Raw genomic sequence first — 16666 nt, forward strand, 5'->3', positions numbered from 1 at the left:
ACCTCCCCCTTCCCCCCCTCAAGCACCCCCTCCGCCCTCCCCTTCAAATCCCCACCCTCCTCCCCCTCCCCAAATCCTCCCTTCAAACCCCTCCTCCAAAACCCCAACCAACTCATCCAACCTCCCCACACACAAATCTGTATGTTCATGTGTCGCCAGATGCGCATTCTGCTCATTAACCAAGAGCACCGTCGCTGCACCAGCCCGGAAACCAGCCGTCATGTCGTCCAGACTATCACCTACCATGATCAATCCACTCGCATCAGCTTGCCCATCCTCTTTCACGAGACCCCAAGACCTAGCGATGTGCAAGATACCAGCGGGATCCGGTTTCGGCGGTCTAAACTCCCTCGTAACAATCGGACTGAACGTCTGGCCGACCAGGAATTTATCCAGCAGATGCGCAACCGGAGCGTCGAAATTGCGGGTGCAGATGCCCTTTGGGATTGATTTGGCTGTGAGGTAGGTCATTAGGGGGAGGAGACCTGGTTGGGGTTGTTGGAGGGTCATGGCTTTGCTTTCGATGTCGCGGATGGATTGTTGGGCGGTGGATTGGGCGGGTTCGGGGAGGGAGTGGATGTGGTCGAGGATGTCTGTTGATTTGGGGATGTTGAGGACGGAGCGCATTTCGGTGAACATGTAGTTTTGTTGGAGGCTAGAATTGTGTTAGCTGGGTGTTTGGGAGGCTTGGTTTGATATGTGAGCTTTAAAATTCCGAAGGTTTCTAAAAGCGCAGGCTGAGAAAGCTCCGTCATGGCAGGGTTGAGTTGAAGGAGCGCTCTTCATACAATTCCTTTCATTTATAAATCACCTCTGCTGATGAAATTTCAAAATGAAACAGAAACCGAAGCTGATAAAAGTCTAAACTCAGACAAAATGACGATAATACCTCCAGTAGACCATTCTCAATCCCAAGCTCCTGGTATTCGAAATGAACACCTGCAAGATCATTCATGAATTCCCCAAAACAGGCAATTCTTTACACTCCGACTTTAAATCCAAGTAAATTCCGTAACTGGATACCATTCAAAACTCCAAACTCCTGGATCTCGTTCTAAGACTTGCAAGGACACTTGCGATAAGAACCGGAGGTCCCAACCTATAAAAGTCTGACTTCAGATGGCAGTAAAGTCGTCCCGAAATTATGCCCCTCAATTCCGAGCTCCTAAATCTCTTCCTAGCACTTGCAAAGGAATTGTTACCAAGACCATAATGAAAGGCACGAAAAGTGCAACCTGAGAGTATTTTAACACTCTCAAGCACGCCATTCTGGAATCAAGCTCCCAAAATTGCCTCTCAACCCTCGAGGAAATCCAGACAAAAGGGAAAGAAAAAAACCCATCGAAGCCCGGAAAGTCTGACTTCAGATCGCGGTATTGTTGTCTCGTACTCCAACATGAGATATGAATCCATCCATTTCCCGGATATTACTTCAAGAACCAAGAATGCAACCGTTGCATTTCAGGCTTCAGATCCTGGTAAAGCTCTCCGCTAGCCCATCCTCAATCCCAAGCTCGTGAAACTCGAGTCTGACTGTTGTAAGGACATCTGCAGGAGAGTAAAGATAGAAACACATAAAAAACTGACTAATTAAGTTCGCAGGATGTAACTTTAATTCTCGGCACCAAATCGCCTCGAATTTTGACCCAATTCTTGCAAGAAACCGCATGAGACCTCAATGACAGCAACGTATGAAAGTCTGACTTCAGACCTCCAAACAGTGAATTGAAGGAATACTCAAACTACTCAAACTAATCATGGATAACTTGAGTTGAGTTTGAGTTGAGTTAGAGTTAGAGTAGTTAATTATTATCTTGAGTTGAGTCTAAGTAGTGGCCGCTACTCAACTCAACTCAACTCATTTGGTACACTGCCCCCAAAACTCAACCAAAAATTCAAAACCTAGCAGTTCTCAACAAACTACCGTCGAACTCTTAATCTTCCAATTATATGAATCAAAGCAAACGCATAACAGCAATCTCATTACTAACATGTGCATATCAAAAACCAAAACCAGAACAAAGAACCAAAACCCAAATGCCACTACACCCACCCACCCCAAGCTCAAAAACAAAATTCCCCATCTGCACTCCCATCATCGATTCCAAACAAAAAGATCTCAAACAACAAATCAATTTTCAATTAAATAAACACCAGAAATCTCGAATGAGAGACAAATGTAATGCAATAAAAAACCAAATTCGCCCCAATGTAAAAGGCAGAAAGGAAAAAAAAAGAAATACGAACCATAAAGTCCCATCAACATCAAAAACCACACCCTTCAGTTTCCTCTCTTTCCCTTTCCCATTCTCTTTCCCATGCCCACCTTCTTTCCCAATACCTCCATCATCACGCAAGGGCGCAAATCTCCTAACTTCCCTCTTACCCATCGTTGCTAATCCCCGAGTAAAGCACCTTGCTCTTGATGAATGAAATCCGGAAAGATTTGAGACGTTGAGGTTCCTAGGGATGAGCTTGGGAGTGAGGCTGGCACGTATGGACATGGATGCTGTTTGTGTTTGAGATGTACTTACGGAGGTGCGAGTGGGTGGGGGCCGTGGATGATGGATTAGTCAGCTGGTATGAATCGGGCGAATGCAATGAATTAATGAAGCGTGTCGGGCAGATGTGTTAATAGAGAAAATTCGATCAAGCAAGAGCGTAGCCTAATATCAAGTAAATAGCAAAAAAGGGTAGACTGCTTGGTGAGAGGTGAAGAGCCGTAAGACAACCACCCCACCCGTACTACGCGTCGTGTCAAAGGTGTTAGCTCATGACGGCTACAGTACATCGCTAGATCTTAAACCCAAACCCAAAACCACGTACACATACACATACACATACGCAAGTCCCTCAATTCAGCACTCAAAAGAAGGGAATTTCTATATATATAAGCTACCTACGCCCCAACGACAAAATAATTCGGTATTGTGCTTGTGCCTACCCATCTGCCTATCCATCTGCGTACTGCCATATATCAGCCCTCCTACAAATCCCCCCATCATCCACAAAATAAAAATCCACAAACCACAAGAAACCCTTTCCAACCTTCCAAATTTTCTCAAACACAATTCTCGCACAATCAAAAAAAACTTGAAAAGCATAATATTGAAGAATAAACAACAGACGCCAAGAATATGCATAAATAGATAAAATAAGGAACCCTAATTTGTAACCCATCCACCCCCTCAGACACAGCATTCAATAAGGACCCGTCCCATTGCCCGCCGGATAATTGCTTCCATACAACCCATTCCCAAAATGCGCCTGGCGTCTACTCTCCTTACGTCCATCCAAGTCGGCACCCTCCTTCTTCGGCACCGGAGGCGGAGGTAGCGGGCCTCCAGGGGGCGCGGGACGCATGGGGATGGTGGTGCTGAAGGTAGCCGCGCTGGCGCTGGAGGGACCGTTGGAGGCGCTGTGGTCGGGTCCGTTGAGCGTGGTTACGCGTGGGACGGAGTTGGTGGTTGAGACGCGTGGGGGGAGGCCTGGGTGGATTGCAGCGCCGCCTGCGCGGCCGAGACTCATGGAGCCGTTTTTGGTGGTGGGTGAGTAGCCGTCGTTTTTGGTGTGTTGGGGGGAGGTTATGGCGGAGCGGATGTCGGCGCCGCCGATTGGGATGTCACCAGATGTTGGGGTTGGCAATGAGTAATCGCCGTTTGAATCTTGTGTGGTGGTGGGAGAATCACTTGATCGTAGGAGTTGTTGGGTAGAGGGTGATAGTTGAGGAGCGAGATGAGATTTACGGTTGTCTCTTTCCATCATACCAACTGCCCATTCTTTGAGATCTACTGGTGTCCGCTTTGCAGCTTGAACGAATGGTTCACGTTCCTAGGATGATGGTTAGCATCTAGCTAAGAGGAGTATTGGATAACTTACGAAAAGTTCAGCTGGCGTAGGACGTTCATCCGGGTTCTTGGACATGCACTTTTGTATCATATCCTCGAGAATAGATGGGAAAGCTTCACTCTTTGGTAGCCTTGGAGCTGGTTCATAAACGATCTGTTGCAAGAGATCCAAAATACCAGCCGGTGCTCCATCTCCATCATCCAAATGTTCGCTAGCATCGAAAGGAAACTTTCCAATAGCCAACTCCATAATTGTCAAACCAAAACTCCAAACATCTGATTTGACCGTATATTTTTGCCCTTGGATTCTCTCTGGTGCCATATATGTTGATGTCCCTACGAAAGTATCTGCGACCGAATTGACCAACTCTCCAGATACACCAAAATCGCAAAGTTTGATTTGTCCTTTCGAATTTACTACTATATTCGAAGGTTTGATATCGCGATGCATGATGTGATGTTTGGTGTAGAGGTATGTTAAACCTCCAAGAGTTGCCTCTGAGATCTTTCCCAAAACATCCACCCGAACCGGACCGAAATGTGTTGATATTCTATCCATGGATCTAGTGTTGTTAGACTGTTTCTGCTGCCAACTTCTATACTGCTTACCCAACATCCATATACTCCATGCACATAATTACGTCGCTGTTCTCGCTCAAGAAGGCACCATAGAAGTTTACAATGTAGATGGAATTCGTATCGTGCATGATCTGAAGCTCTCGAACGATTCTCTTTCGCATTTCAGTTTTTGCCTCGACGTGAATGACCTATTCCAAATATCAGCACTTAGCAATAAATTATTCCTAGGCTTTGTTATACCTTTCGAGCCATGATTGTATTGGTGGCCGTATGTCGAACTTTGCTGACGGTTCCTCCATTTCCGGCACCAAGATCTTTCAGCACTTCGAGGTCCTCCCTTTTCAGATCCAACTTATATTCTATTCCAATTTCTAATCGGCCATTTTCGCTCCCACCGGGCAGCTGCATCTCAGTCTCTGGTGGTGCAGCAGGCCGCGGTGCTGGCTTGTTCAAGGCCAAACCCTTCTTATTCTTCCGCCCAAAGGTCTTTGCCTGCATCCCGCTGTCTGCCATGATGAACCGATGTGTTTGTACTGCTTCGTTGGGTTGTGAACGAAAGCGCTCCGTCACAGATTGCAAGCGCGGGGAGCGTGTGGTGGGCGGTTTCAGGAGCACTGTTCGTTCTCTCTGGTCAAGGCTTTCCGGGTGTTGATCTCGTCGAGATGTTGCGATATCCTCCCGATTTCAGGTAAAAGAGCGTCAGGGAGGAGATACAGGATTGACACCTAGGTTGGGCGTCTTTCAGGATGTTGCATAGGTTTGAGGTCGAGAAACGGTCACACTGGAGAGTTTGCGAAAGGCGAGGTGGGTGTCGAAGCGCTGCTATTATTGGCTGTCACAAACAGGAACACCAACGTGGGGAAAAGAAGCTAGTCCGACCCTTTCAGATGTGCAGCTCCCGTAGAACAAAGTATAATCACCGGTGAATGAACGTAGAGCAAAGCTCGAGAGGAAGAAGAAAGAAAGAAAGGAAAGCGGACGATACTGGACACTTAAAGTATCATGGAGAAATGGGTCACGGCTCAGGGGTTGATTTGGTCTTATCGCATAGACTGAAGTACGACTGGTCTCATCCTGATGAGCACAGCGGGGTGTGCACACACGGAGTCGCGAAGTTATTGGGCCGTTTGCCTGAGGTATTCTGCTACAAGCGCTCAGCGATGGGATTGCTGGGTTTGAGAGGAACAGAGCCTCTGAGGATGGGATTGCAAGGTGTTTATTGGTCATATAAGCGGTCAGTAGGGGTGAAGTTGGTCTGATAGCTTTATTTGTGAAGAATGTTGGATCTTCTTCATGCTATTGAGCTATGGAATAGCGTTGCAGCCAATTACCAAAAACGTCTGGTCCAAGACAAAGATTTTATAATTAACCTGCGGAGACATGATAATAAATGACCCATATTTCAAGAAGAGGATAGCCCATTCGTATTATTTGCACTGTCCTCTTTCATCCTATTGAGACTCGTAGACCCATCACTTCTACCTGGTTGATATCGACCCTTTTTGACTAGACTCGGCGACTACGGAATATTGATCAGTACGGGACTGTACCGCCGCTGGCCCCACCAAGTCGACACCTGGTCACATGACACCAGCCTCGTCAGGCCGCCACTCAGGCCAATATCGCGACAAAGATTCTGGTCGCGAGTTCACCCAATTCGGCTTCAACCCTTCGAGGTATGCCACATCTGCCACCAGCTTCCTCTAAAAATAACGCCCACCGCCTGATAGCTAGCCCCCAGAATATAAAGGCAGCCGTCCCCTCAGTCTTGATCAAACCAATTCCTTTCCTTTTTAAATCAGACAACAGCCACCTTCGCGATGAGTATGCGAGATCTGATCAGCGGGGAGGCAGAATTGGACGATGAGGAGAATGACGAATCTTTCGATGAGGAAACCGGGGAGCCACGGCGGAAGCAGAAAGAGAATGGAGGCATGGAGGATTCGAGTGAGGAGGAAGAGGATGATGATGATGAGGAAGAAGCTGCCAAAGTGCGTCTCGATGTGTTTGGAGGGTGTTTTGCCTAGCTAATTGCGCCCGTAGATTCGCGATGGCTTTATCATAGACGATGACGAAGACGAGGTTGATGCCTCGCGCGGGCGACGCCACAGAAAGGAACGCAAGAAGCGGTCTCGTGATGAGGAAGAGGCCGCCTTGGATGAAGAGGATTTAGATCTTATTGGTGAGGCAAACCCAGAATGGGAGCGCAAAACCACATCGCAGGTATGGTATTATTATGGTATACCCGAGGTTTCCAAACTCACGTGTCTGCCAGCCAAAATTGAAACGCCTCAAGCGTGGCCATCGAGACGATACTGAAACCCACCACCGAGGACTGGATGACATCTTCTCAGATGACGACGAACCCGAAGCCGCACGCGACTACGACCGTCCCTTTGCCTCGAGAGATCACCAGCGACACGATGAGTTTGAGGGTTTCATTGAAGAAGACGAGCTGGAAGATGAGGATGAAAGACAGAGGCTACAGGAGGAGAAGGAAGTCGCCCGTCCTCGACAGGGAGGGTATGTTGGTAATGGGGAAGCCGTCGGATTGGACAAAGATGCCCTCGATGACATGGAAGCTATATTTGGAAATGGGGAAGATTACGATTGGGCGTTGGCACTGGAAGATGAGGAAGAGGCTCGGGAAGCTGGAGAGCATAACCTTGAGCTCAAGGATGTTTTCGAACCTTCTCAACTCGCAGAGAAACTGCTCACAGACGAAGATAATGCGATTCGTTGGCTCGATGAACCGGAACGATTTCAACTGGACCGGGCACCATTCAAACAGCTTCAGCTGTCCGAGGAGCAGTTCAAGGAAGAAGCCAGGTGGATCACAACACTTTTATGGCCAGGGAAGAATCTAAGTGCTGATCTTTCATCTGTATTCACCCGAGCAATTGGAAAGGTGCTGGAGTTTTTCGTTGTCGATGAGGTTGAAGTTCCTTATGTTTTCCAGCACCGAAAGGATTACTTGATTCATGCCAAACGGACCAGATCCTCTCATCACAGCAATGGAGATGGCGAATATACGGTTACGGCTGAGAAACTCCTAAATCTCGACGACCTTTGGCGTATCCTTGAGCTAGACTTGAAATTTAGAGCGCTGGTCGAGAAGAGGAACATCCTTGAAAAGACTTATGATAACTTGAGGGAAGTCGCCAAGGTACGGGACCGCAGCGTCGAAGATATGTTGCCGGATGCAGCTACCATGGAAGAGCTCCAGGACATTCAAGACTATATATACTTCCATTATTCAGCAGAGCTCAAGGACATGGCTGCCTCGACGGGAGACTCCAAGGAGAAACGCCGCCCAGGAGGAAAACATTCTGTCTACGAACGCATTCGGAAAAGCCAATGTTATGCACTAGTAAAATTGTACGGAATCACACCCGACCAACTTGGCAAGAAAGCTTTGAAAAAAATCGATGAACATGGTCGGAACTACGAAATTGAGGACGCTTCGCAAACACCAATTGATTTGGCCGACTCACTTACCTCGGACGAATTTCGTCAGGGCGAGGAAGTTCTCAAAGCGGCTCGAGAAATGTTTGCTGAAGAGCTGTTTATGCATCCACGGATGAGAACCCACTTCCGTAAGAACTATTATGGAGCCGGAGTAATTCATTGCAAAAGGACAGAGAAAGGTCTACGCAAAATTGACGAGCAACATCCCTACTATGAATTGAAATACCTACAAAACCAGACCATTATGGACATTGCTGGCCACCCCGAGATATTCCTCAAGATGCTCAAAGCTGAAGAGGAGGGCCTGATCGATGTCCGAATTACTTTGCAAGACGAGGCTTCGTTTCGAAGAAACCTTGTCGCTGAATTTCGCTCTCAGAATTATTCTGACCTTGCCGATGCATGGAACGATGAACGCAAGAGAGTTTTAGATTTGGCGTTTGGCAAACTCGAGCGTCTCATTGCTAAGGGGGTCAAGGAAAATATGCGAACTGAGTGCCAAGATGCCATCCTCAAGATATGTCGGGAAGAGTACTCTAGAAAGCTCGATCAGGCGCCGTATAAACCACATGGAATGGTCCTAGGAACGATTCCTCGAGTCCTCTCCCTATCGAATGGCAACGGTGATATGAGAGATGCCACCTGCTGGGCATGGGTTGAAGAAGATGGACGAGTGCTCGAGAGTGGCAAGTTTAACAACTTGACGCGCGACGAGAAATCGAGAGAAGAGTTTGTTGCTCTGGTGCAAAGAAGACGACCAGATGTGATTGGTATCAGCGGGTTCTCCGTTGAAACTCACAAACTCATCACAGGGCTCCGTGATCTTGTCGAAGAGAGAAATCTAAGAGGCCCAGAATTCGAGGATCAGTCAACAGGCGAGGACAAAAGAGAACTGCTAGAGGTGGTTGTAGTGAACGATGAAGTCGCTCGCCTGTACAAGGATAGCAAACGAGCTATCAATGATCACCCTGGCATACCGTCACTGGGAAGATACTGTGTCGCTCTTGCCAAGTACTTGCAGAATCCCATGAAAGAATATGCGGCTCTAGGGAAAGATATCACTTCTCTGCAGTTCCACCCTTGTCAACAACTTCTGCCAGAGGATAAGTTACGACGACAACTCGAAACTGCGATGGTAGATATGGTCAATCTCTGTGGTGTAGACATCAACGAAGCCATCAGTGATCCATATACGGCCGCTCTCCTGCCTTATGTTTGTGGCCTAGGACCGAGAAAGGCTACGTCGGTTCTCAAAACCATCTCACAAAATGGGGGAATTGTGAATACTCGAGATGAGCTTGTAGGTGATCCGGATACCGGTAAACTGCCTGTCGTGGGTCCAAGAGTGTGGAACAATTGTGCCAGTTTCTTGTCCATCGAGTACGACAGCTCCTCTCCGCATTCCGATTACCTTGACAACACTCGTGTGCATCCTGAAGATTATGAGCTAGGTCGGAAGATGGCTGCAGACGCTTTGGAGCTCGATGAAGAGGACGTCAAGGCTGAAGTTGATGAGGGAGGACCTGGAGCAATCGTTCGTAAGTTGGTGAAAGACGACGAACAAGAAAAGGTAAATGATTTGATTCTCGAAGAGTATGCCGAGCAACTCGAACGCAATTACAATCAGCGTAAGAGAGCCACTTTGGAGACAATCCGAGCGGAATTACAACAACCTTACGAAGAACTTCGGAGAAAATTCACAAAGCTTTCAGTGGATGAAATCTTCACTATGCTCTGCGGTGAGACCAAAGAGTCTTTAGCAGAAGGCATGATTGTGCCTGCAAACATGCGAATTGTCAAGGATGAATTTGCTATTGCCAAGCTGGATTCAGGAATTGAAGGCAGAGTCGAGTTGATGGATGGTTCTGACAAAGAGATGCCACTCAATCGTCTTTTCTCTTCTGGTCAGATCGTTCAAGCAAAAATTATCGAGCTCGATCGCGCCGCATTTACCGCCAGACTGTCACTACGAGAAACCGTTCTCAGGATTCCGTATCGTAAGAACAACTACCGTGACCCTGGATCTTGGGATCTTATTCAGGAACGAAAAGATAAGGAAGAGCTCCGCGAGAAGGATAAAGCTACTGGACGTACACAGCGTGTGGTCAAGCATCCACTTTTCAAACCCTTCAACTCGACACAGGCCGAAGAGTACCTTGGATCACAGGCACCTGGCGATGCTGTTATTCGACCGTCATCCTTGGGTAATGATCACCTTGCTGTGACATGGAAGGTCGCAGATGGTGTTTACCAACACATTGATGTTGTTGAATTGGACAAGGAGAATGAATTCTCTGTGGGTCGCAAACTTCGGATTGGAAACAAATACAACTATAGTGATCTCGATGAGTTGATCGTTGATCATGTCAAGTCGATGGCCAAGAAGGTGGATGAAATGATGCAGCATGAGAAATTCCAAACGGGCAGCAAGTCTGAGACAGGTAAGCCTTACAATTTGTTCTATCTGATGGAGATGCTAATAATGATTACAGAAGCTTGGTTGAATTCATATACGAAAGCCAACCCCAAACGAGCTGCCTATTCCTTCTGCATCGATCACCGACATCCTGGTTATTTTCTGCTATGCTTCAAGACTGGGCAGGATGCGCCCGTCAAGTTTTGGCCGGTACGAATCATTCCAAAAGCCTACGAGTTGAATAAAGCGCCTTATCCCGATATGAGAGCGCTCTGCAATGGGTTCAAGATGCGAATCTCCAGCACCAGCCGTGGATGATCAGATATCATGGGTGGAGTTATAGATTGGTTTTTTCTGCATTTCAGGTAGTTTCATATGCCGCATGTATAACAACATCAAAATTTGGAGATGGGCACGCGGGTGGGCATGGAGTCAAGTGGATGTCGTATCATTTGGAAGATGATGGATAGCGTGGGGATTTGTTGAGGAATATTATAAATTATAAGATTCAGAATATGGTTCTTTCGGGTGTTTACTGATTATTATTGCCTGTCTACCTGTGAAATCATGAGAGGAGTATAGTAATCTTTAGACCACTAAGACTGCATCCGATGCATGAAATGGGATGGATAACTAAGGTAGAGCCCAATATAGTAAGCGAGTACGTGAACGCGAACATGGTGACCCTATTGGGATTGACCTGTCATGTTATCCCCTGGCGTCTCAGGAAGCGCGGATAATCCTAGGGAGATAAGTGCTCGTATAGGGATTCGCATTTCGTACTCTGGCTGGAATCCAGATGTCGTGTAAATATGGTCTAGGACTTGTAAGGCTGACGAATAGGCCGATAGTTAGTGCTAGGAGAAACAAATGAATGGCCGGTTGCCGAATCAGCTTGGACACGTTTGGGTTCCAAGGTCCTGCGTCGGTGACCCTGATTTTATGCCTCTCAGCTTACGTTTGAATTGCCTACGTAGTGCATCTTGAGCCTGTTTGTTGTCTTTTATGTGAATTCTTTGTTTGCTGCATCTTAAAGAAAATTTCGTTACCAAGATTTGGGATCGGACGGCGTATCGCAGTTATATATTCCGTATTCCACCGTGTTGTATTCCTCCGCCATTACGTAGCGTTGCGTTCCTCCACCAGCCACGTTTTCTGAACACGCCAAAAGCTCCAGCTCCGCGCCGTTCGCGACCCTGACAGCGGACAACGGAACTACTTCATACTTTATCCTGTACAGCTCGACGCAATAATGCACCTGTGATCCCATACAGACGAATCGCTCGAACAGAATATACTCTTCGCTCGCCCTTGTTTCTCTAAGCAACGCTTCATCGTCATCCCACGCGCTCGCAGCATTCAAACGTACCCCTCTAAACCAGCCACAACAGTATTATCCGTACCAGACCCAAGGCATACTGGGACGATTCGAATCGCGAATGCGAACATATCCGCGACATCTTTTGTCGGATTGCAGAGGCAATGGCTGGTCTGGAGCAGCTGGAGATTCACAGCAAGGTATGCGCATTCAGCTGGGGGAGGGAGACATTTCTAATGCGAACAGTCGTATATTGTTCGATGGGTAAAAGTAGATGAGGGACATACGATTTCATGGAGTGTACAGCCTCACAAAAAATCCATGTATGCTCTTCGATCAAGGTTCATGAATGCGACTGACAATAGGCAGCAATTTCGGAATATTCAAACATCCTCGATCCAACACAATCTCAAGTTCAGGGCAATACTCTGCGCTCGACGATGCGACTCAATCCCTTCAGCAGATAGTTCCTGGGATCGAAAAGAGGAGAGCGTCGGATAATAGAAATGACAACGATTCGACAGCCCAGAAGCAACTGAGCGCCAAAGGTTTCATTCAGATACAATGGCATGGAAAATGCGAAGCAGACAAGGTATCAATGGGAACCTACCCGGTACCGCCAGGTCAAGGAGGAATGTATGGCCTCATATTCGACAATACATTTTCGAAAGCAGTATCGAAGACGGCGACTTTTGTACTCCTCACATACCCATCTAATGCACCTCCACATTCTACACATCATATGGCAAGTGTTGCGATAGGGAGCAAGAATGCGAGTCCAAAAATAGGAGCCACTCCGTCCGAATCTGTCGATAGTCTACAAAGTCATCTGGCGATAGGAGGAAATAGAAGTAGAGGCAATTCAGTGGTTGGTCGGAATGATAGCGATCATTTAATAGCAACATATCATGTGGGAGTTTTGCAGAAAAGACGGAGAAAGAGGGGTCAGGGTTATGCCAGTAGATTCTTCTCCCTGGATTTCGATTCTTGCACATTATCATACTATTATAACCGGAATTCGTCAGCACTTCGAGGAGCGATACCCTTGAGTCTGGCCGCAATCGCTGCGGATGAGAGAAGAAGGGAAATCAGCATTGATTCGGGCGCAGAGGTATGGCATTTGAAAGCGAGCAATGCAAAAGACTTTGCGGAATGGACATCGGCACTGGAACGAGCAAGCAATGCGGCGAGAAATGTTGATTCGAAAAAGAATTCTCATACATCGGCGCAGAAAAGACCTGGACTGGATACAAGTTTACCCCCAGGACCTGTTAGCAATCCAGATGAGGACAGAGAATGGCAGCAGGTGGAAGGACTGGTGAGTAGAATAGTAGGGACTCGTGATGCTGTACGAAGGTTATCAAAAGACACCGCACCTCAATCCGGTTCGAGAAAGAATTCGCATACAGGATTAGGACTTACCACGAGTGGAAGTCCCAGCCCAAGTACTGATGAGAACTTTGACTATTTCGGAGCAGCCCAGCCTGAGAAAAGACCTTTTTGGAAGCGAAAATCAAGCGCTCCCACGACACCTCAAATGATGCAGCGTGGCATGGGATCGCAACTTGCAGTACCAACACCGGCGACAGTCACGACAATCACGGCGAATGGTTCTGTCACTCCATCCTCACGAAAACCTCGCATGTCTCAGGAAGAGACTAGTATCCATGAACATTGTGCTGCATTACTTCGTGATCTTGATGCTGTGATTGGAGATTTCTCAGCACTTATCGCTAGTAGCAAGAGGCGTCGTATGCCCGCCTCAAAATCTGCTGGAGCTCGTGTCAGTATGGACTCAACTTCAACTGGCGAGTTTTTTGATGCCGAGGCAGATTTGGATAGGAGTCAATTGGTGATGATTGATCGAACAAGTGAGGAAGATACGCAAGCTTCTGAAGCTGATGAATTTGCTACCGATGCTTCATCTCTATCATCGGCTGGAGATAATGGAAATTCGGCTCATTTGAAAGGTGCGGCTGCACTGTTTCCAGTGAAACCGAAATCTTTGGATCCATTACCTGTTCCGATACTCGTCAAGCGTCGCAAAGTTATACCACCCGCAACTCAATTACCACCAAGTCTTATTGGGTTCTTGCGAAAAAATGTAGGCAAAGATTTTAGCACCATCAGTATGCCAGTCAGTTCGAACGAACCCGTGTCACTTCTGCAACGAGTGGCTGAACAATTAGAATACGCTCAAATACTGGACACTGCATCATCACATAAGAACCCATCATATCGATTACTTCATGTCACCGCGTTTGCTGTTTCTCAATTCAGTAATAGTCGGGCAAAGGAACGTGCGATGCGAAAACCTTTCAACCCACTTCTGGGAGAAACATACGAGTTGGTGAGAACAGAAAAGGAAGTCCCAGGTGGTTTCCGATTTGTGGTAGAAAAAGTCTGTCATCGACCAGTACGAATGGCATGTCAAGCAGATTCCGCGAATTGGTCATTAAACCAAAGTCCAGCACCCGTACAAAACTTCTGGGGCAAAAGCGCAGAGTTAATAACCGAAGGTCGCGTCAGAATAGCCCTACGCCTTCCCGACGGCAGCGAAGAATTCTACAGCTGGAACACTGCAACCGTCTTCCTCCGCAACGTCGTCATGGGCGAAAAATACGTCGAGCCAGTCGGTACCATGGTCATCACCAACGAATCCACCGGCGGCAAAGCCAACGTCGAATTCAAACAAAAAGGCATGTTTGGTGGCCGCTCTGAAGACGTCGTCGTCGACACGTTCGGCCCCGATGGCTCTTCCACCGGTCTCGGTCTCGTCGGCACCTGGACCACCAGTCTCAAAGTCGTCGAGAACGGCAAAACAGGCGGCGAGATCTGGCATGTTGGCGAACTCGTCGATAACGCGGCTCAACGATACGGCCTCACCACTTTCGCGGCTAGTCTGAATGAGATCACGGAATTAGAACAAGGGAAACTGCCGCCCACCGATACTAGGTTACGTCCGGATCAGCGCGCGTTAGAGGCAGGCGATCTCGAGGAAGCGGAGAGATTGAAGGGGGTTTTGGAGGAGAAGCAGAGGGTTAGACGGAAGGAGGTGGAAGTGAGGGGGGATGTACATGTTCCTAGGTGGTTTGAACGCGTGCAGGGGGGGGATGAGGGGGAGGAGGTTTGGGCGCTTAAATTGGGGAGGGAGGGGTATTGGGAGGAGAGGAGGGGGGGGACGTGGACGGGGGTTGGGGAGGGGATTTTGGATGTTTAGTTGAGGGGGGATGGGGTGAAGGGAGGAGGGTGTGGATGGGTCGTGGGAGATGGGGAATGGGGAAGGATGGAGGATTGTTTGGATTGGGGGGGTCAGGAGGTATAGAAAATGGGTTTTGGAAGGTGGTATGGAGGCTTTTTCTGGGTTAGATATCGTGTGTGTGTGGGGTTGGGGTTAGGGGTTTTGGATTACTGGGAATTGGAAGTGGTTTTTCTGATCATTTATATGAGTTCTTTTGTGTGTGTGATTTCTTTTGTGTGTGTGATTTGATGTCATATACCACGCCATACCACGCCATGCCACGCATCAGCCCAAGTCAAGAAAAGCCAGGCCCTGCAATTCCTAAGACATTTTGATTGCTCCTTTCTTTCTCGAACGGTGGACCTGTACGCCCATACACGCACCACTTAGGACGGTGACTCTGCAGGAACACCCTATAACGGGCGCGAGGATCCCGCTGGTTGTGGTTGTGGCTGTGGAGAGGGGCGTTGTTTGGGAAGAGATGGGGTTGGGGTTCTTTTGTTGGAGAAGTGTATATGTGGGGCATGGTATGTTGAAGAGGTGCTGGGGTGGGATGTTGAAGGGATGTTGAAGGGAGGTGAAGTGAGGTGGTGTGATGAGGTGAGTGTTGTGATTCGTGAGTATCGTGAGATTTGTGAGTATCGTGAAGTGAGTTTTCCCTTTTAGTCGTTTTCTCTGGATCGGTATCCCTTGAACTCGCAAAAACCCTTTATACGTGATAAAAGTGCTGATGTCTAGGTTTCTTGGACGTGTGTTTGCCGGGGAGGTCATGTTGTATTGCGTGATGTTCTACCTACCAACAACGCTCAAAATATAGATCTTAATGGTTGGGAAAGAGGTGATGGTTGTAAATCAGGTGTGATAGAGTAGATGTAGTGAGGGGATATACTCGGTGAATTAACTCGGAATTTCGATTTTGCGGGGCGGAGAGGGTGGGGTTGTTTATTGGGTGGTTTGGGGGGGTGTAGTTCGGCGGGGGGGTTGGATACTAGGTTGGATACTATCGGGCTGTGAGAGGCGGGTTGTGTGTGTAGTGTGCGGAGGTGATGTGTGGAGGTGATGTGGAAAGAGGGGATGGGAATTTGAAAATTTGAAGATATGGATTTATGTTTAAAGACATGAATGGGATTGTGATCGCATGTTTAGGTTGTATGAAATATGGGGGTAGAATTTTCTAAAACACGAGTGGCTTGATGGAAGAGTGTGTTTCAGGGGGTAGGAGTGGATGATAAGTGTTGGAAAACAGCCGTTAAAGTCGTTAGTTGTTAGATGGTTTAAAGTGACATAATATACTGTAGTTATTTTATTTTAGTAAATGCATAATTCGGGTGGATTTTCAATTGTACAAAGAGTTAGAGAGGTATACTCTAATGCTGTGTAAACCTACCTTATTCGTACCAAAAAGCCGTCGTTACTAACATAAGTGAATAGATAGATTTTCTAAAATCGAAAATTAAAGCCTGTTGTTTATAACTTGAACGTATATAGAAAAAGGTTGTTTTAATGGAAAATAGATTTTTATAGAATATGTCGAGTGATAAAGAAGTATTCTCGCCTTACTTTTTATTAATTTCTACTTACTAGTAATACGCTAAGAAAAAATCAAGATCAGGGATATAGTAAGAGCTTCACCTTACATAACCAACTCCTTGATAAGACAGTGATTATTTTATTAGACTGGTCGCATGGTGAAGAGTGAACGTTGGAATAGCCAATCAGATGATCGTTAAAATGCTGACTCATCACATTTTTGCGCCAAAATAGGAACTCCCACTTTGACGAACGATGAACAATTT

General features: G+C 47.2%; 4 protein-coding genes across 4 annotated transcripts; 2 read left to right on the top strand and 2 right to left on the bottom strand.

The window, feature by feature from the left end:
- Positions 1-18: 18 nt before the first annotated feature.
- Positions 19-903, bottom strand: GLAREA_07202 (HAD-like protein; the record flags this gene model as incomplete). Its single annotated transcript, XM_008081150.1, has 2 exons — positions 19-655; positions 890-903. 2 exons carry the CDS (start codon positions 901-903, stop codon positions 19-21), a joined length of 651 nt encoding a protein of 216 aa, XP_008079341.1.
- Positions 904-3201: 2298 nt separating this feature from the next.
- GLAREA_07203 (Protein kinase-like (PK-like)) lies at positions 3202-4940 on the bottom strand (the record flags this gene model as incomplete). Its single annotated transcript, XM_008081151.1, has 4 exons — positions 3202-3831; positions 3880-4411; positions 4458-4615; positions 4668-4940. 4 exons carry the CDS (start codon positions 4938-4940, stop codon positions 3202-3204), a joined length of 1593 nt encoding a protein of 530 aa, XP_008079342.1.
- A 1307-nt stretch (positions 4941-6247) lies between these two features.
- Positions 6248-10629, top strand: GLAREA_07204 (Nucleic acid-binding protein; the record flags this gene model as incomplete). The annotated part of the gene is made up of 4 exons (XM_008081152.1): positions 6248-6418; positions 6471-6650; positions 6703-10336; positions 10388-10629. 4 exons carry the CDS (start codon positions 6248-6250, stop codon positions 10627-10629), a joined length of 4227 nt encoding a protein of 1408 aa, XP_008079343.1.
- A 1164-nt stretch (positions 10630-11793) lies between these two features.
- GLAREA_07205 (Oxysterol-binding protein-like protein) lies at positions 11794-14849 on the top strand (the record flags this gene model as incomplete). Its single annotated transcript, XM_008081153.1, has 3 exons — positions 11794-11829; positions 11876-11952; positions 11999-14849. The coding sequence occupies 3 exons, from the start codon at positions 11794-11796 to the stop codon at positions 14847-14849; spliced, it is 2964 nt and encodes a 987-aa protein (XP_008079344.1).
- Between the last annotated feature and the right edge of the window lie 1817 nt (positions 14850-16666).

The sequence above is a fragment of the Glarea lozoyensis genome (assembly GCF_000409485.1).
Source record: "Glarea lozoyensis ATCC 20868 chromosome Unknown GLAREA14, whole genome shotgun sequence".
Classification (NCBI taxonomy): Eukaryota; Fungi; Ascomycota; class Leotiomycetes; order Helotiales; family Helotiaceae; genus Glarea; species Glarea lozoyensis.